This window comes from Hylobates moloch, unplaced genomic scaffold (genome assembly GCF_009828535.3).
Source record: "Hylobates moloch isolate HMO894 unplaced genomic scaffold, HMol_V3 SCAFFOLD_1, whole genome shotgun sequence".
NCBI classification, from domain to species: Eukaryota; Metazoa; Chordata; class Mammalia; order Primates; family Hylobatidae; genus Hylobates; species Hylobates moloch.
Window position 1 is genome coordinate 46,072,952 of NW_026652276.1, and position 21,105 is coordinate 46,094,056.

The window sequence follows — 21,105 nt, forward strand, 5'->3', positions numbered from 1 at the left end:
AAAATTTATAGTCAAAAATTTACAGGATGGCTGCAAATTCCAGGCAAGGTAGAATTAGCCCCAGAATACTAGAGATGTGTGTATTCAATTTAAAAATACAAAGATAAGGCCAGGCACAGTGGCTCACACCTGTAATCCCAGCACTTTGGGAGGCTGAGGCAGGCAGATCACGAGGTCAGGAGATTGAGACCATCCTGGCTAACACATGGTGAAACCCCGTCTCTACTAAAAATGCAAAAAAATTAGCCGGGCATGGTGGTGGGCACCTGTAGTCCCAGCTTCTCGGGAGGCTGAGGCAGGAGAATCACTTGAACCCGGGAGGCGGAGCTTGCGGTGAGCCGAGATGACACCACTGCACTCCAGCCTGGGCAACAGAGTGAGACTCCGTCTCAAAAAAAAAAAAAAAAATACAAAAATAGTTCTAGAGTCTATAAATACAAATACATTAGTTGATTAGTTCATCATCAACTAAGATCACATTTCGTATTATGCTTTGGCTTTTTACAAAAAGTAGGTAGTTTCTAAGCCCTATCTTGTAACTGGTGATTTAATTTGGTTAGAGCTGGAGGTTTTGCTTTAGTCATGAAAATTTCCACACAACTTAATCTGGTTACCTGCCTTTGCAAAGTTGTGGGGAAGGGAGATCAGCAGTGGTGGAGTGGCTGAAAACTGAGTCATCTTGACTGAATGTGGTGTGAAATTGCACGCAGGGGTTGCCTATTTCTGCTGGGCATCAGTCTACTTAGAAGTTGCTTCTCTAGGGTTGAGGTCAATGAAATACTACATATTCTCCAGTGAATTATTCTACATATTTTCCAGCTCTATTATTATAATACACATTCTCCAGTGTATTATTTTCTTTTGAATTAAAAGTCCTAGCAACTAAAGATTATATGATTTAAAAAGTTACCTAGATGCTAGGCATGGTGGCTCATACCTATAATCCCAGCATTTTGGGAGGCCAAGGTGGGAGGATTGCTTCAGGCGAGGAGTTCCAGACTAGATTGGGCAACACAGTGAGACCCCATTTCTTTAAAAAAAAATTAAAAATTAGCTGAGTGTGATGGCTTGTGCCTGTAGTTCTAGATACTTGGGAGGCTGAAGCAGGAGGATCACAGGAGCTCAAGGTTACAGTGAGCTACGATTGTGCCACTGTACTCCAGCCTGAGTGACAGAGCAAAACCCTGTCACCCTGTCTCTTTAAAAAAAAAAAAAAAAAACTGGATTAGACTATTGTGTTCTGATAAGGCGTGGGGCCACTAATTTCTTAATACCCAAAACATTAAAGAAATAGTGGCCTGGATAAAGAGAGGAGGTTTACACTGTGATTGCCCTACCTCTTTTTCTCCATGGCCAACTCTGTAAAAGGCACCTTTCTTAAGAAAGAATGAGTTTATTATGTGTGAGGTGCCATCAATATGACATCAATCATGTCTTGCAGAGCCACACTTTGACTAGGGAGGAGATGTGTACAAGCAGTTTTAGTTTGGGAGTTTAAGAACTTCCTGTAATATCTTCCTTTTGAGCTTTCTGTAACTCCCCTGAGACAGGCAAATGAAACCAACTAGGGAGGATGAGATCTGAAAGAGTTTTCTTCAGTCTCTGCTTATAAAGTAACCAGCCAGTTCTTACATATGACTGGTCAGATCCTCACTAGAAGCTGTTTGAGGCCCTGAGCTTGGTCATTAATTTCTCAGAAATCTGTGAAGCTTCAAGGTATACTTTATGGTGTTCCTTTTTTTTCTTCCGAAAAGAGACATTCGCAGGATAACCTAAATTACCCCAACCTTTCTAAAGAAGGGTGCTTCTGTATCTAGGCTTTGGTTTGGTAGCACCTGGTAAGACTTTGTTTATCATATCAAAATTCCTTACTCACCTACCAGGCTTTCTTAATTGGCTCAAGAACTAACACCTTGCTCCTATAAATATCTGAGGGTGAATCAGAAGGTGTGTAGGCCATGTGTGCCTGAACCAACTTGTAGGAAATGGTGTGACTTCCCAAGGCCATCATCTTCTTTCATTTTATAGTCTGCTTTCATTAGAATACTTAGTTTTCAGTAATTCTTAGTTGAGAATAAAGAATGGGAGAATAAAATTTGTTATTTTAACAAATTTTGGGTGCCACTGACAACTTGGGTGGAGTGCCAACCCAGCCATGTGATGATATTTAAAATGCTCTATCAGCACTTGGGGCTCCAGACTACATGGCCACCCTGGAGACATCTGTGCTTATTCGGAAATGCCCTCAGATGCAGCTGTTGTGCGGCTACACACCCGTTGTCCAGAGTTTTTATATTTCCGTGCCAAGCCTTTAGCTGTGGAACCAACCTAACTGGCAAAACAGGAATGTAACAGACAATCCCTGTGATATGAGTCATATTAACTATTTATATGAAAGAGGTTACTAAGACATTACAGGAAGCAAAGGCATGATGTACCCTGCTGTGACATGTTTTACTGAACTAGCTAGGCTTATTTATAAATTGTAATCTACAACCTGCTCTCAGATAGGCAGTTCTAAGCTTTGGATTATAATCAAATCAAAATTCAAGGCTATTTTGGCTTTAGAGGTGACTCCAGTGCTTCTAGAGTTAAAAGTCAGCAGATAAAAACTTGACCAGTTGAAGATACATTTTCTCCTAGAGGAACTAACTGTTAGCTCTGTTTTTGCTTGGGAAAACAAGACTTTTCCTTTTCAGTTTAATTCCTCAGGGAACATTCATCTCATCTTCAGCCAGATTCAGCTGTCATCATAAAAAGGGAACTAATCAGTGAGGCCAGTCTTTGTTGTTTTAGCAGACTTTACCACATGAGAAGATATTACATATTAAACTTTCTAAGCATAATTTACTTGATGATTTCTGACAATGTTTTCAAATCGAGCAACCTTTCAGGGATTGGTATAACCTGCTCATGTCATTGAATCAATATGCCACTCAAAGGCAAATGTGCAAATCTGCTAGATACCAAATAACAGCGTAAGTAATGTTGATTTTCTTTAGAAAGCATCAAAGAGCTCCACTCATTGATTCAACAATATATATTGAGCCCCCACTGTGTATCACGCTAGGTACGGATATAAAAATGAATAAAACATGGTCCCTGCCCCAGTGTAGTTATAGACTAGTATGTATGTATAGGGGAGGCAGGCACATAGACAGATAATTGTAATGCACTCTATAAGTGCAGAATTATTAAAATACTCAGAGCTAAAGCTTAAAGAAACCCCGATACTTCTAACTGAATGCCACAGTTTAATTTTAAGCAGGCAAAATCCCATTTTACTTTTACCAGTTGTCTGTAAGAAAACTGACTCCTGAAGTATTTGCCTCATGTTTCAGCTGCCTCTGACCTTATCTGTTGTATGCTTGTGACTGAAAGCCTCACAGAGAATGACCATGGCTGACCGGTGCTCACTTTGTGCCTCACACTTAGTAGTCTACCCACTCCTTGAGGTTGCATACACCCTAGGATATTGTAAGCTAGATTTTTTTTTTTTTTTTTTTTTTTGATATGAAGTCTCTCGTACTGTCGTCCAGGCTGGAGTGCAGTGGCACGATCTCTGCTCACCACAAGCTCCGCCTCCTGGGTTCACACCATTCTCCTGCCTCAGCCTCCCACGTAGCTGGGACTACAGGTGCCCACCACCACACCCTGCTAATTTTTTGTATTTTTAGTAGAGACAGGGTTTCACCATGTTAGCCAGGATGGTCTCGACGTCCTGACCTTGTGATCCGTCTGCCTCAGCCTCTCAAAGTGCTGGGATTACAGGCGTGAGCCACTGCCCCTGCCCATAAGCTAGATATTTTAACAAGTAGTATTTTCTTCCTATTTTCTTTCTTTTGTAACAGAGGTTAGCAAAATTTTCCTGTAAAGGGCTGGGTAGTAAATATTTGGGATTTCACCAGTCAAACCTTCTCTGTGGCACCTACTCAACTCTGCCCTTGTAGCAGGAAAGCAGACAACATCAATACATAAATGGGCACAGCTGTGTTCCAGTAAAACTTTATTTACAAACCAGAGGGTGGGGCAGATTGGACCTGCAGGTTTGCCAACCGCTACTCTATTAGCAGTATTTTTTTAGTCTTGATGAACATTTAAAATTGACTGAAGGGTAGGCTGTTAGAAGTAATAAGCATTAAACTTGGGGTCAGGGCACCTCCCTGAAGACCCCAAGGCCTGCTGGTTCTTCCATTTGCAGTTTTCATGTGATACAAGTCAGTGATCTCTTTCGGCCTTAGTCGTCTCTATAAAATGATGGCATTGGACAAAATGACTTCTAAGATGACTTTGACCACTGGCATGCTCTGTTTCTAAAAGACACAGGGGACTAAGTCTCAAAAAGTGAAATTTTAGTAGGGAAAAGTATTGTCTAATACTAAGGCTTTTTTTTTTTTTTTTTTTTTTTTTTTTGAGATGGAGTCCTGCTCTGTCGCCAGGCTAGAGTGCAGAGGCACAATCTGCAACCTCTGACTCCCTGGTTCAAGTGATTCTCCTGCCTCAGCCTCTTGAGTAGCTGGGATTACAAGTACGTGCCACCACGCCCAGCTAATTTTTTGTATTTTTTAGTAGAGACAGGGTTTCACCATGTTGGCCAGGATGGTCTCAATCTCCTGACCTCGTGATCTGCCTGCCTTAGCCTCCCAAAGTGCTGGGATTACAGGCGTGAGCCATGGCACCCAGCCATACTAAGGCTTTTAAAAGATGCAGCTACATGCAGACAGGATGGGGGAGTCCTGGGATAAAGCAGTTTAGATGAAAGTTTTGGGGCTTTAGCTGATGAGTAGCACCTTACAAGTCAACAAAGTAAAGCGGTTGCCCCAAAGGCACGATAAGTTTAACCTGCGTTGCCGGAGAAAAGTGTCGAGGACTTTCTAAGCTCTGTGCTGAGAAGACCTCACCTGGAGTGTTACCATCAACTCTTTACTGCCACCAGGGTAGAGAAGGAATTCTCACCCCTGCCCTGAGAGAAGGTTGAAGAAAGTGGCCATGCTCAGGAGTGGGAAAGGGAGAGAAGGAGGCAGAGACCAGGAGATGGAAACTGCTAAACCTAAAGTTTCGATGGAAAATGACTTTGAAAATGTTTTACATCTTTAGGATCTAGATTAGCACCCCATATGTAGTCAGCACACAGACTTTTGTTGAAAGAAAGCTTCTGAGTATGTAAAGAACGTTCAAGTGGAAGAAATATTCTACTTGTTCCTGGCGGCATCACAGGCCACAAGTAGGTCAGCGGGAGGAAGCCACAAAGGCTGCCTTCGTCACAACATAAGGAGGGACAGGTAGTCTGTGCATCCCTGCACCGAGGAGGCAGCCAGGGTACTGCTTTGGGAGTCCTCAGAGTAACCTGAGGGTAGTCCCACAGATCCTGGGAGCCACCTGTTAGCAAGTTATATTCAGCTGCCCCAGAGGGCAGGTCCATCGTGTCACCTACAGCCTCTTTAGCTCTGGGAGTCTGCTGTTCACATTTTTCTTTACACATAGGTTCCCTGTGAGCACAGTATGGGTGTGAGGATTTTAATACCACTGGTGATGTGTTGAAGGATTTTAGCTACTACAAAGACTGATGTTTTTTATTTTAATATTCATGTATTCATTTTAAGGTATATTGGGAAACAATAGAGCTAGCACACCAAAACTTTATAAAGATTGTGTAAGACAAAGTTCTATTTAAAAAGCAAATAGATTTAAAGTTGATTTAATGAAAAATATTAATAATAGTACATATATATTCAGATGTAACAAAAATTGTGAAAGTAGTATGAATAGTTGAAGTCTGTTCTGTGTAAACCATTTTTATTTATCTTCTGCCTATAGGATCCTTTTTGTTGCTGCTGCTCTTTCTCCATTACCCGGGCTGGAGTGCAGTGGCGTGATCGTAGCTCATGCAGCCTCAAACTCTTGGGCTCAAGAGATGCTCCTGCCTCAGCCTCCCAAGTAGCTGGGACTACTGGCACATGCCACTGCACCTCGCTAATTTTTTCTTATTTTTTGTAGAGACAGGGGTCTCACTGTGTCACTGTCTCAAACTCCTTGCCCAGGCTTATCTCAAACTCCTTGACTCAATGGATCTTCCCGCCTTGGCTTCCCAAAGTGCTGGGATTACAGGCATGAGCCAACATGCCCTGCCTAGGATCTGGTTTTTCTCCTTCACACAATCCTATCACTGAACAAGACTCAGATTTTTTTTTTCATTAAAAAAATGCAATGATGCCCACAGAAAAAAATTCAAAAAGAAGAAAAAATAAGATAGAGGGAGAAAAGAGGAAGAAGGAGAAGAAAAGGCTTTCACAATCCCTTCTCCACCCCAGCTTCTCAGTTGCCTTCATTCCTTTTTTAGCGTTCCTTCCCTATCTTTGAGCCCACGTGTATACTTTTTATCATAGGGTCGATGTACTTTATATTTTTCATTTTAAATTTAGCACGTCACATTGCTTTACTGCAAACTCCTCCTTACTTTGCATTTCTTACTCTTGTCATTTTTGGCCATTTGTCATTCCTCAGACCTAACACAATCTTTTCTTACACTTCAATTTGACCCTCACATCTTTGTGAGTAAAGCAGAATTTATACTATAGCTTAGGTGTTAGAGTTTCAGCCTCCTTCTCCAAATGCCTTCCTTAGGAAGCTTTAGGCACCCTCATTTTTCTTGTCTGTAGTTTTCCTTGGTGATTTATCATTTAAAACATTTGCACTCTATCGCTCCATTTTTTGCTACTGGTCTCCCTAAGGGGACTTGTATCTGTAATGTCTTATCTCGAATTCACGGAAGTATCTTTCTTCTCCCATTTAAAAATATTTCGGACATCCATGAGGACAACATGTCCTGTGAGCATATGTAACTTATTCCCCCTGGTTTTACCCTGTTTAAATAAAGCTTTCTCATTGTGCTCCCTTCTTGTATAAGCTTGCTCCTGACATTTGAAAGATTTACCTCTTTATACATATTTCTATAATCAAAATATTAGCATATTGCCTATTGTATGTATTAGAATATTGCCTATTGTATGCCTGTTGTATGATGTGTGGCTTAGTTTTAGGTATGCTCCACATAAATGTCCACTTTACTAATCTGGGTCAAGACACAATGAGATCAGAAACTATGATCATTCAGTTTGTTTTGGACAGCTCTGGCATGTGGACAATTAGATTTGTACTGAGCATCCTATGGAAACTTGAGCTCTGGAGAAAAACTGCCCAATATCTAGAAAAAAAGTAACAGATTATTCTTTTTGTGGGTTTTTGTTACAGACTGGATTACAGTGGGCCTTCCAGAGAGTTTTTCTTCCTGGTATCCAGAGAACTCTTTAACCCATATTATGGCTTATTTGAATATTCAGCCAATGACACATACACAGTACAAATAAGTCCTATGTCTGCTTTTGTAGACAATCACCATGAATGGTAAGTATTTTTTCCCCAACACTTTTCTTCAGGTGATTTTCTATGATACTAGTTTTTTTATAGAACCCACATTTAAACATTAAAACATTTTTTTCCCTTGGGCAAAATCATATTTTCAGTTAAATACCTCATTTTGACTCTTGTTTTTATTGTCAAATTTAAATATATAGGCAGTCTCCAAGCTAGGACTAGATCTGTTGATAGCTGGGAATTGATCTGTTCCATAAGATCAATTTAAGTGGGTTGGGTAGACTTCAAAAGGTATTTCCCATTGCAAGAAAGAGATGTTGAGTTCCTGGTGAGATCCCTATATTCCTCTCTGTACCTTTGGGTGCCTATGAGCTCTAAGCTGAGGTGGGGGTGAGGAGGGGAAGGGCCTGACCCAGAGATCAGACAGCTTCTAGAGCAGCCCTTGGGGAAGTGGCTGCCATGGGAGGAGGAGACAGGGCAGCTGGAACTCTGGCTGGGGCTCTGACTCTCAACTTTGGCGATGATGGTGCTCTAGTGGGCAGTGGGGCTGGTGGGGTGACTTGGGGGCATTGATGGTAGAAGGGCAGGAGTGGGGAGTCACAAGCAGTGGCCACTTACTGTATTAGCCATTTGAAGTTTGTAACCAGGTGTTGCCTCCCTCTTTCCTAATTTCTCACACAAAATCAAGGAAACTGATTTAGGATTCCCATCTGAAGATTATTTATGCTGAAAATCCCAAATTGCACTCTTTCCAAATGTCCTTACATCTTTTTAAAATCTCTGCATTTATACGCTTCAAATATTTGTACAACCCCTGTTTGCTTCTTCCCGTTCATTTTCCCTGACAGCAACAAAGGAAAGAATATGAGCAGGATTCATGGAAAAAGCTTATTTGAATCGTGAGATTAATATTGGTGGGTGGAGGGCATTATCTTTTAGGACTTACTCTTCAAATTAACTTCTGTTTAGCTGCAATTTGAAGGCCTTCTTCTAACTGTGGCTATTACAGTTGTGCTAAATAAATGGAAATAAAGAGGAACCATACTGCTGGACATTGTTCTTAAAATGGCTGCCTAATACTAAAATTACAGACTTACAGTACGAATCTCAGTATGGATTTATACTTTTGGAAGGCATCAGACTTTCAAAGAGCTAGAAACTTGAATCCTTTTGAAAAAGAAAGTAAGTTTACATCTTAGGCAGCAAATCCAGTCATAACAAATATATTTAATAAAATTTCCAAAGTGATTCAGAATAGAATTGAGCCTTGAAATTTTAGAGAACAGAATGTCCCAGAAGGAAACTCCCCTAAACGTCCATGTGCACAATTCTTGAATGGTGAAAATATCAGGAATGGGGCTTGAGAGAGAACAGGGATAGGAACTTTCTTGATCTGAGACTAGGCCTTTCCTCAGAAGCGAATTGCTACTGAGTTTGTATTAGAGAAATCCTGCTAATACTCATGCATACACACTAGGAGGGAATAGCATTTTCCCCATCTCCAGAGGTCTCATCTGTCAACATCTCTTAGAAGTGGTTTGGGGAAATGTCACTGAAATGCTCACAGGGGATTCATGAATGTGGGGTGCTACATTGTTGATATGGAGTGAAGGTGGAGCAGGGTCTCTAAATATGAGTGAAACTGATTCTTCAGCAAGTAGGTATGAATTACTGGCTGTATTAGCCCATTCTTGCATTGCTATAAAGAAAACACCTGAGACTGGTAATTTATAAAGAAAAGAGGTTTAATTGGCTCATGATTCTGCAGGCTGTACAGGAAGCGTAGCACACAAATCACTGGGCTTTGGGGATGGTCTCAGGGAGCTTTTTTAATCATGGTGGAAGGCAAAGAGGAAGCAGGCACATCATATGACAAAAGCAGGAGAGAGAGAGAGAGACAGTATGTTGGAGGGAGGTGCCACACACTTTTATATGACCAGATTTCATGAGAACTCACTATCACGAAGATAGCACCAAGCCATAAGGGATCAGCCTCCATGATCCAAACACCTCCCACCAGGCCCCACCCCCAGCAATGGGGATTGCAATTCAACATGACATTTGGGCAGGGACAAGCATACAAACTGTATCACTGGCCTGATGAAGACACAGCCCATGGTGCATACAAATTCTCACGACCTAGTAGGCAATTAATATTGGAAAAATTTAGATGGTTAGCACTGGAAGGCATTCTAGAAAGCATATGGAACCACCTAGAAACTGCTCCATGACATGTAAGCCATCTCATGCATTTCCTTCACAGGTTCCGATTCAGTGGTAGGATCCTTGGTCTTGCACTAATACACCAGTATTTGTTGGATGCCTTCTTCACACGGCCCTTTTATAAGGCTCTTCTCAGAATGTAAGAATATTTTTATTGCTTGCATAATTAGCATGTAAAATGCAGTATTTACTTTTTTGAAAAAATTCTTCTGTCAAAGTCATTGTTTATCTGTTCACAATCTCAAATCTGTTGTTATTAAACCTAATAGTGGTTTAGATATCTGAAACTAATGCAATTTCAAATACGATTACTGTGTTTTTCCTGCCTCTGACCTATTTAGCCCCCAGAGTTTTAGTTTTGCTCTACCCCCCAAAATTTATTCTCATTTGTTGCAGCATGTGTTTCTTTAAAACAATTGTACTTCAAACACAGCCCTGGAATTCCTGTGGTATTAACGCAGATTATTAATAGAATAGTTGTGGGTTAGTCTTAGTGACTCACAGCCCCCTCTCCTTTATGAGATACATTTTATATTTGGCTTGATGCAGATTTTCAAATGCTTACTCCTTGTTCAAATCTTCATTTTCCTTTGTTTTGGTTTTATTTTTTATTTGTTTGTCAGGGGTGGACAGTGCCATATGTTTCTTAAACTTTCTCTATGCCCTTAGTAATTTATTATGGAAAATGAAAATTCAGCATTCACAGAACTTTTTCTTCATTGTTAATGAAAGATTGTAATTATTGTAAAATGTAGGGCTAATTGTTTCTGTCCTATAATCAGCAGCCATTTACAAGGCTGAACAGAAGGCAACTGTCTGTGGGGTAGTAGCTCAAATTTGCGATGAGAATGCACTGAATTATCACTTGGCTCTGTCCAACTCATACCCTAACTGAGGCCACGCACTTGCTTACTGTTAAATGGAAGCCTAGACCTCAAATGAAAGCAAACAAAATGCTTCTTATGGGCCCTTGGGAGGGTCAGTAGAAAGACTTTTGCCTTCCTCTCTTTCAGTGTCTTCACAGCTTTAGCACTGGGGAACAGGTGCCATTTTCTGTCTCTTTGGTTCTTTGTGGCCCACTTTGCATCTTCCCATTTCATTGCCTTGTCTCATATCTTCTCATTTAAGCTTCCTGAAAGACTAGTCTGTACTGACTGTCTACACTTACCTCAAATTCACACCCTCAGCACACTTCAGCCTGGTTTCTTTCCCACCAGAAAACCTGGGGAGGCATTTAAAGAATACTGATGCATCCGTATCTTATTGGATCATGCTGCTGCTTCTGACACTGTGTACCACCCACACCCACCACCATTTATTCCTGTGTCTTTCCTTCGAAGCTGACATCTATGACACTGTACTTTGCAAGTTCTTTTTTTTTAACTTTTCTGTCCCTTCATGAGCCCCTCTTCTGATTTGCCCTAAAGTCTTGGTGTACCTGAAGCTTCTATCATCGGGCCCCTGATTTTCTCACGCAGTATGCTCTCCTGGGGGAATTTCTTCTCCTGTCTTATCTCCTGTGACTCCCAAATCTTTACTCTCAGTCTTGATCTCCCTTAAGGTGTAGCCTCACATGGTCAACAGTCCACCAAATATCTCCACTCGGATGTCTTACAAGGGCTTCAGAATCAACATGGTTAAGACTAAGCTCATCAAGTTTCCCTACCTAAAAGTATACCTTCTCCCATATGCCCAGTTACAGTTAATAGTGCCACTATTCTCAGGCCACTTTGGTCAGAAATTGGGAGTCACCCTTAAACAGCGATGACAAATACACACAGTACATGTTCTACTCTTCCCCATCTCTACTCTACCCCATCATTCCCAGGGTAGAGTTCACAAATCACCTGTGGTACTTTTTCCCACTGAACTCATTGTGGCCTCAGAAATCTTTTTAACTTACAGTGCTCAAGCCCGGCAATTAATTACAGTTAGTTTTGATATGAGTTCATTTGTCACCCCTATTTTATATATCCTTCTTTATACTCCGCCAATAAAACCATTTCCTGATTGCTACATGTTTGCCTCCTAAATGATTTTCAAATTCGTCTTCTCTCCAACCTTAATAGCACAGCCCTAGTTAGAGCCCTTATCTTATCTTGGCTATATTACTGTAGGGGTCTATTCATTGGTCTCTACCCTCTAATGATAGCCACCCCTCATCCCACCCCATTTTAAATAATCCTTCACATTGGGACTTCCAGAGGAGCTGTTTATAATTCACATTTCACGTCTGATCATGTCATGCCCTGTCTTAAAAATCTTTTGGTAGTTCTGAATCACCAATCTCCTTAGGATGACATTAAGGCCTGCTCCCTTGCTGGCCTCATTCTCTAGAAATTCTGTCTTGAGGTTAACTCTCTCAAACTGCTGATATGCTTGCAGTTCCCTGTACACTTCTATGCCTTGTATTTTGTTCATGTTATTCTCTCTTTCTCCTTTCTCTTTCTCCTTCTCCTCCTTCATTGATTCCTTTTTACCTCTCTTGCTTTTAAACATCCTGAAAGATTTAATGTAGGCATCATCTTCTGCAAAAAGCTTTTCCTGAATCTCTCAGTCAAAGAAAATGCCCCTCATGTGTGCTCTGACACCTAAATCCCTATCCCTACCTTATCTTTTGTTAAATTGAAGTGTGACATACATTTTAAAAGTACATGAATTTTAAGTGTTACCAATCTTATGTTATCACTTATTGCTTTATATTAACTTATCTATTTGTGTACCTGGCTCCCCAACTAGCCCATTAGCTCCTGAGGGTAGTGACTATTCATCAAGTAGCTATTCAGATGTCTGGTACATACTTGATGCCTAATGAATGTTCAGACTGAACTGAAAAAAAAACGACCCTTAAAATTGGGTTAAGGGGAGTGAAATTTCAAAACAGCTATAGCAAATCAATGACTACCACTGTACAACTGGGCCATGGAACAGTAACTATCCCTCATGTAGATTCTTTCTCTGCAATTAAAAAAAGTGGGGGAAAAATACAGATTGATGAAGGTTCTGTGGCTTACTATTTTCAGAATAAGAACCATGAAGAAAAATGGAATGTATGTGAAGATGAATCATGTCTTTAATAAAAAATAAAATAAATATTAAATAAAATAAAAATCATCTTTCAATAAAAAAAAGTTAAAATATACTATGGAAATATATAAATAATTTCAAATTAAAATAACAGTATTTTAAGGTAATATAATGTAGCCAGAAAGAATAATGGATCCAAGTTGTCAACCCGAGTGCCAGTTCCTGATCTGGCATTGATGATGGATGACTGGGCAGATGGCACTCATTCTTTGTACCTCCAGTTCTGTGTCTATAAAGGAAGATGCAGGCTGAATGATTCCTGTGGCATATTATATATTTAGGACTTTCTAATTTTATAACAAATTTCTGAATTATTTCACTGGTTTAATTACTGGACTTGGACTAAGAACATTCCAGAAATCACTGCCTATGTAGTGGCTCTTATTCTTCTCTTTAATTCTTAGTTTCTTTCCTTATGACTCTGGGTTTTTGCTAATAGCCATGCCTACATATTTGTTTCTGTCTGTTTGTCATCTTAGTCTATGTGACCTGAGTGATCTAGAATACCTTGATGAAGAGTTCCATCAGAGCCTGCAGTGGATGAAAGACAATGATATCCATGACATCCTAGACCTCACGTTCACTGTGAACGAAGAAGTATTTGGGCAGGTGTGTGTATCTGCACACCTGATGCCTAAGTGTGGTAACCGAAGGCTATTGACAAGTGAAGAATTAAGATGCTAAGATCAGATGCTTATTTATTTGTGGTTTATTGGGTGATTTAAACTGAGGATCACACACAGTTATAATAACCACAGTTAACAAAGGTTAGAATTAATGTCAGCTGCAGATTAAGATGCTGTAAATTGCAGATGGTGATAACTGTTTATGTTGTAAGCAATCTTCTTTTTATTTCCAACTAAAGTATCACCCCAAATATGAGAATTTACCTTATATAGAATGCAGTTTTTTAAAGTCCACACTACGGAATTTTTTAATTGACATTTATAGAATGGTGGCTGGGCACAGTGGCTCATGCCTGTAATCCCAGCACTTTGGGAGGCCAAGGTGGGAGGATCAGTTGAGCCTAGAAGTTCAGGACCAGCCTAGGCAACATGGTGAAACCCTGTCTCTACAAAAAATACAAAAATTAGCCAGATGTGGTGGCACACACCTGTAGTCCCAGCTACTCAGGAGGCCAAGGTGGGAGGGTCACATGAGCTGGGGAGGTTGAGGCTGCAGTGAGCCTGGATCATGCCACTGCACTCTAGCCTGGGGGACGAGAGTGAGATCCTGTCTCAAAAAACAAAAGAAAAAAAAAAAGAGCCAAAATTGATTTTTTTGAAGCTAAAGGAACATAAACAATGTTTTGGGGAAGACTTAAAAACAGAATGTATTAATTTTTTTTTCAAAATTGGTGGAAGAGTAGGGAAAACATTTCTTCCAGAAATTATGTACTAGTTTATAATTAATATTCTTATTTAGGCATTAATCTTTAGCTGCTTTTCTGAATTCCATGTGTTTTGAAAAAGTTCTCAATTTAACATTCATTTGAGTGTAATTCTGCTTCTTTAAAGTAAATCTTTACTCTAGATATAGTCAATTCTGAGAAATTTGTGAAAATGGGTTTTGTCAAACATTCAAATAGTAGCAGGCTAGTATCTGAAGCCAATTAATCGGCATTTTAAAACTTAACCTTTAGTAACAGCAATACATATATATTTTTTAATCACCAAAGCTTTCAAGCACCCGCTGAATGCCTAGTTTTTCCTGAGTGTGTGTGCTCCGTGAGTGCCTGGGGCCTCACTGCCAGCTTGTGGGATGTGCCTAGGACAGGGCTGGGACAGGTAGCTGGCTGATTTCAGCTCACTGCTAGTAATGTTCTTATAACATTAAGAGTATTGCTTTATAGTCATTCTTTTTATTTTGTAATCTCAGATAACTGAACGAGAATTAAAGCCAGGGGGTGCCAATATCCCAGTTACAGAGAAGAACAAGAAGGAGTACATCGAGAGGATGGTGAAGTGGAGGATTGAGAGGGGTGTTGTACAGCAAACAGAGAGCTTAGTGCGTGGCTTCTATGAGGTAAAGACAATCAGCAGTAGGAGGAATTTGCAGTCTGATATCAATGATGCCACAGTCCATCTTATTGTACTTTACATTTGTAGACTATTTTTGCTGTATTTACTGTTGCTCTTTGCATGCGAAAAGTTCGGTATTTTTTCCCTTGTGTGTCAAGAGCACCAAAAGAAGCTTAACTCACTGTTATAAGAGATCACTGAAATAAATGTTATGGACTGAATTCAAGTAGCATTTGTTGATTTAATGACCACTAGTAACATTTAAGCCATGCATCTTATGCTTAGATATGGGTAATCAAATCTCATGCTTGCTATGTGAAATAATTGTATCTGAGATCAGAATGAGTTGGCATGTATTGTATGTGACTTCTTCTGTAGAAACACTAGATAGTTTCCTAAAGGTGGACGGGACCTAGATTAATCAGCAATCAATTATAAAACAAAAATTCTGTCAAGGCAAATCTCATCAACCTTATACTAAAGAATGCCTTATATTTGTAGGGAGCTTTACAGGTTTTCAAGTGCCAACACAAGGTACACACATATTATTCCTGAAACTCCATGTGTCCCCTTTTCTAAGGCTTAATTATAGCTGATAGTTCTCCAGACTCCTAAGCCATGCCTTGTACTCTTTTTATTCCACAGGTGGTGGATGCCAGGCTGGTATCTGTTTTTGATGCAAGAGAACTGGAATTGGTCATCGCAGGCACAGCTGAAATAGACCTAAGTGATTGGAGAAACAACACAGAATACAGAGGAGGTGAAATTTGATTTATAGATGGCTAGATTTTAAATTTCAAATTAAAGGAAGGCATGGTTCAGGTTGCCAACTGAATATAGGACAGGCAACAGCACTTGGACTCTAATCATAGGTCTGATGCAGGCTCCCTTGAGACCTTGGGCAAGGTACATTCTCTTCTTTTCCTAGTTACCTCATCTGTCAGATGGGAGAAGGACTGTTTACACACCATCAAAGGATGTCATAACTCTTAATTGTTGGTGAGGAAATGTGACCGTAAGAACACTAATTAATTACTTTATGGCGTTGTCAGTGAAGCACCAAGGAACTAACATCCAGCAGGTCAAACTCCACCTATTCCATTTTGTTTCTAAAACTTAAAAAAGCACACCCTTTGAGCTTCCCAATCAGCACAGTTTTTCCACCATTCGCTACACTCCTTATCAGTTGTAATTCATAGTCAGAACACTTGAATGGAATAAGACACAGTTCCCAAAATTCAACATTATTGGAGAAGTTCTAAATTTAAGCATGAATTTCAAGTGAAAAGAAGACCGTAGTAAGATTAATTAAAAACTGCACTATCTGACCCTTCACAAAATGGGAAGCTAAAATAGTGACACTTCTGCAAATCAGTACAAATTATTGATTAGTAACTGGGACCAAAGCCATTGAAATTTGAGTGTTAAACCAATACCTTGCAAGGGACCTGATGGTAACCCAGAGTTAAGGTTTTATTAAATAATTTTAAGCAAAGAATACATTTTCTGAAAATTATCACCATGTTAGAAAGCCTTCAGAAATTCATGACAAATGCCAGTTGTTTTCTGGTTTGGGTTTTGTTTTTTAACCCAAAATATAAGAGATTAGAAGTAGTTCTGAACTTGGAGAATGAAAACTACAAACCTAACATCACTGAATTAATCATTTAGCAGAGTAAATTGAGAGCTGAACAGTTCTCCAGTTATCTCTAAGTTGAAGCGGAGATTTTTTTTAAAAAAAAAGTAGTTTTAAAAGTTTGTAGTAAAAAAATGCCTTAACATTTGCTAAATGGCTTTTGGTTATGCCTGTGCTTGCCTGTTCCAGCTCATCCCTGCACCACGGGCTGGCCTTGCTCACACGTTTAATCTGAAAGGCTGTATTTAACTGCAGTTTCCATTGCTGCTATTTCTGAAGTCCAATTGCTGAAATAAGTCTTTTCCAATTGGCCCAAGTATAATCCATATATCTCTTTGGTTATTATAATGTTGTTAACCCATCGATTTTTACTGAGAGCACAATTTCTCTGACATGCTACGTAAGTTATATTTTACCATAAACATTATTAGCTCATTCCTTCCTTCCAGGAGATGATTTTTTTTTTTTTTAGAGGGCGTGTGCCACCATACCTGGCTACTTTTTGTATTTTTAGTAGAGATGGGGTTTCACCATGTTGTCCAGGCTGGTCTCGAATTCCTGGCCTCAAGCGATCTCCTGCCTTGGCCTCCCAAAGTGCTGGGATTACATGCGTAAGCCACCACACCCAGACCCAGGAGATTCTAATAGCAATGCATTAATAGAATCAGCCATTTTTGTATTTCCATGGCATAAAATTTTATTCACTAAATCTGACTAATCAAGGACCTATTTATATGGTTATTGTAAATCTTATCAAATGAAATCTTTCGGAGGGGGCAGAAAAATGCTGAGAACCTCAGCTGCCATGTTTGCTCACCCAGCTACTTGGCACTGAGTGAAGAAGCGGCTGTGTGGCTGCCACCTGCCATATGTTCACACACCAGCTGCTAGGAGAGAATATGATGAGGCACATTCACTCTTCCTCCTCCAAAAGGTTTGGCACAAATAGCAAAAGGGAAGCAGAAAAGGGCTAATTCATAAGGTCAAAAAACTTTAAAGCTACAAAGAGGCAGTGCACTTCTTTTGTAGATGAGAAACTTTGCTCAGTACCAAATTGCTAGTCTTCACCAAACTCTGGGCATGGCCCATGTGTCCTCATGTCCAATCCAGTTTTGATCACCCTTCTCTTCGATCCTTTTTTTCTCCAAAGGGGACTAAACGTCACTGAAATGGTAAACAGTAAGGTGAGATTCCCCCCAAATCCTGCAACTACTGAAATGTGAGGAAAAACTTGGATTAAAATAATTTCTACCCGCCTTCTATTCTGGACTACTAACTCAGTGCCCATTAACTATGTCTATTCATTGGTTTGAATCACTAAATCCTTGTTAGCCTTTTCTCTGAATTTAATTTTTGTTTTCACTGAAAGGTTTTTGGAATCCATCATCACTGACCATGAGGTGATTCCCTTGACATTTTCTTAAATTGTGCTAAGTATGGAATAAGAGTAAAATTAAGTTGGTGATTATTTATGATTTATTTAAGGAACTAAAGGTCACTTTTCCCTTTTTATTAGTAAATCAATGTGAAACGAATTTGATTTTAAAGTATGAATATTATATATAGCTTTTAAGAGAGCTCGCAATTATGTATTTGTTTGTATAAATTATTTGATTAATGCGTCTCCCCTCTGCCAGAAGCCCTGGGAGGGTCTGTTTTCTTTGCCATTATGCCCCTAACCTTAGTACAGTGCTTGGCATAGAGGTATTTGAAAATTATTTCTTATGTGACTGACCGGAAGAGTTAAGCATTTCCAGTAACAACTGTTGTATTTTACAGAAATGATATGGTTAAAATAACTCATTTGTTGTTCTTCTCTTTACTAGTTTCACTTAGTGACCGCTAAATGAAAACAGAGACCTCTTGGTTTCACTTAATGTTGTTTTTGTTTAACTTTTGACACTCATATGATCATATATACAGTGTTATTCCTTAGTCTTAAAATTATAGACAACTTTTAAAGAATTCAAGAGGATGATTTATGTCTGGGGACTCTTCGTGTCACGTATCTTGGTGGCTTAATATAGAAGAGTCAGAGTAACAGGGGCTTTTATGATTGGTTTGATAGGATACCATGACAATCATATTGTAATCCGGTGGTTCTGGGCTGCAGTGGAAAGATTCAACAATGAACAACGACTAAGGTTGTTACAGGTGAGATGCCATTATTTAATCTTTTAAATGTATCAGTATGATTATTGTTGAAGTGTATGTTTTTAATAACTGCTAACTATTCTCCATAAACACATACCATGTGTATCTGGAAATATGGGATACACCATTTCCAGACTCCGGATTGCATGGTTATGTGACTCCATGGCTATTCAGAACATCCCTAAGCCAAGTTAAAGCATTTTGTGAGAGTTTGGGGAAGTGTCAAGTCCAGTCCAAGAATCCCAGTAACAACATCTGCCTTCAGGACAGTTTGGACCCTTCAGGAAGAAGCACCCAGGGTACCCAAAGTGCAGGCCAGCATCCCTAGCAGCAGAAAGAAACGATTTTCAGTTCTTTAAAAAGGGATGCAGTTAGTTGACAGTCCTTTCTTCTCTTTCATCTAGCTTTCCACAAATTTGAGAAAACAGTGACATTCAAGAACAGTGCGAAAACTAACTTGTGGGGTTTTTCTGTGTGTGGTGTTTATGGTCATCCAGGACAATTACTGATTGGTTGCAGCTATAGAAATACCAGACACAAGGAAGCCTCTGGATGCTCAGGCAGAGCCTTACAAGTACTCTTAGCTCCTTTGGATTAAGGGTCTGGGCCTCAAAATTGCAGGCCCAGACATTCTCTTTTTTAAATTCACCCGACATTGATCAGGGACTGATGCTAAGTTGACTCAGGTTAATTGGTATACCCACTTTATTCATCTATAGTGGGAAATGTGCCTGGTTTAAGCTTCTGAGCTGGTCAGCTGCATCAGGTGCTTTATTTTCTACAAACCCTCCACATCCCCTTTCCCTTTATCATGCACAGTATTCTCTTTCTTAGTATTATCTTCTGGCTCTGTGTCAGAATTGTGTTGTGATTATACCACACCTGTGAAGTTTTGTCTTCAGAACTTTCCTGCCTGCTCTTCCTCAGGAGCTCTGCCCGTGAATGACGTGATGCCTTTCCTGGCTGTTGGTCTCTGGCTTCACCTTCTCCTTCTGTTTTCTTGGGTTGACAGTTTGTTACAGGCACATCCAGCATTCCCTACGAAGGATTTGCTTCTCTCCGAGGGAGTAATGGCCCAAGAAGATTCTGTGTGGAGAAATGGGGAAAAATCACGGCTCTTCCCAGGTAAAATATAAAATAACATTTCTTTACTGTCACAACATTTGGCGGAGACATTCATTTATGTATATATTGATTAATTACTGCTTTTATATTAAAAGTTTGGGAGAGTGGAAAAGCTCTTAGAATGAATTTCTCCCTGATAACCTTTCTAAATGAAGGGGAAAAAAGATCTCTCTGGTCACACTTAAAATACATACATCCATATCTTAAAATACAAAACACAAGAAAAGCAAAGTATTTGTTAGCATCAGTAAAGCGACGTTGGTTATCATGCTTGTGGCTTATGATTGTGGCTCTAATCTAGGTGTTTCCAGAAGCTTGAGTTTTAACTTTATTTAGAATCCCTTCCGTAAAAATAACCATTATAGTTTCTGAAGAATATTAAATAATGTGGATGTGCTCTAGATCTCTTTAGCCTGTCTGATACATGTCTTAATTCCATGCTCTCTGCATTGTATTCTCATTCATAGTAAGATTACATATTTCCTTCGAATAGAAAAAAATACTTTGCTGTTGCTGCTAATAAAAGCAAAAGACTGATCCTTTTGCAGTTTGTAAGTGTGATAATTGGGTGTTCATGCACATATGTGAGATGTGCCACCCTCAAGCCTTATTACAACGTCCACACATTACCCATCTGATATGGAAAATAAAAGCAAGGACTAGTAAGGTAGTATTTGTGAAGACAAAAAGTGTTTGAGATTGAGTGGAGATAACTGGAGCTGGAGCAACAGAAAAGGAGCATATGAACAAAAGAGGAATGGAAGAAAATTTGTTTTAGAATTCCTTTATCCAATTAGTAATAATACTGTAGCATTTTTGAGGTAAAAAGAAGCTGGAATTGCCTCTAACTTTACTAATAATACAACTATACGCTAGAGAGATTAAATGATATTAGGTACCCCAAGATGTTATCCTAAGTTTAAGTATAGATGACTTTGAGAAACCTGTTTTATTAGTGATATTAGGTGATATTATTGATATTATATAAGGTGATACTAGGTACCCCAAGATGTCATCTGTTTAAGTACAAGCAACTGAGCAATCTGTTATCAAAGCTTTCTTCTTAGCAGTTGAAAGATGCCAGTTCTTAAGAACTGTGTGGTCAGCATCAACAGATGAGAAAAGGGGGTGCTGAAAATACAAATCTGGGAATTCATTATTTGATTTCATTATTTAAAGAACTAGCTCATTTTATTTATGCTTGGATAATGAGTTTTCTCCCCTTCAACACATAAATCAACAGATTTAGGCTATCCGAATAAGGCTTTTTACTCTTCTGAGAAACTCTTTAAGAATTTGCTTTGAAGATGGAAAGGGCAGATTAATGGTCACCTTTTTGTTGAAATCTATTTCTGTAAAGCCACCAAAATATATGGAATAAAGTGTAACAGTAGGCAGATATGTCCACTGTTCATATTTAATCACTGTAATTTTCACCAAACCCGATGGGTAGAGACAAGTAATTTGATATAGACCTGGAGCTTT

General features: G+C 39.4%; 1 protein-coding gene and 1 non-coding gene across 5 annotated transcripts in view; both read left to right on the forward strand.

The window, feature by feature from the left end:
• Window positions 1-21,105, forward strand: part of HECW2 (HECT, C2 and WW domain containing E3 ubiquitin protein ligase 2) — a 402,919-nt gene that overhangs the window by 361,704 nt on the left and 20,110 nt on the right. For all 4 annotated transcript variants that reach the window (XM_058440001.1, XM_032755095.2, XM_032755096.2 and 1 more), the window contains exons 22-28: window positions 7,252-7,404; window positions 9,638-9,736; window positions 13,164-13,293; window positions 14,563-14,709; window positions 15,351-15,465; window positions 18,410-18,495; window positions 19,508-19,620. In XM_058440001.1, coding sequence (XP_058295984.1) covers window positions 7,252-7,404; window positions 9,638-9,736; window positions 13,164-13,293; window positions 14,563-14,709; window positions 15,351-15,465; window positions 18,410-18,495; window positions 19,508-19,620 — 843 coding nt within the window. The remainder of the gene's footprint in view (window positions 1-7,251; window positions 7,405-9,637; window positions 9,737-13,163; window positions 13,294-14,562; window positions 14,710-15,350; window positions 15,466-18,409; window positions 18,496-19,507; window positions 19,621-21,105) is intronic.
• Window positions 20,157-20,260, forward strand: LOC116809945 (small nucleolar RNA U13). The gene has a single exon (XR_004370105.1). It is a non-coding gene; the product is annotated as a small nucleolar RNA U13 (small nucleolar RNA).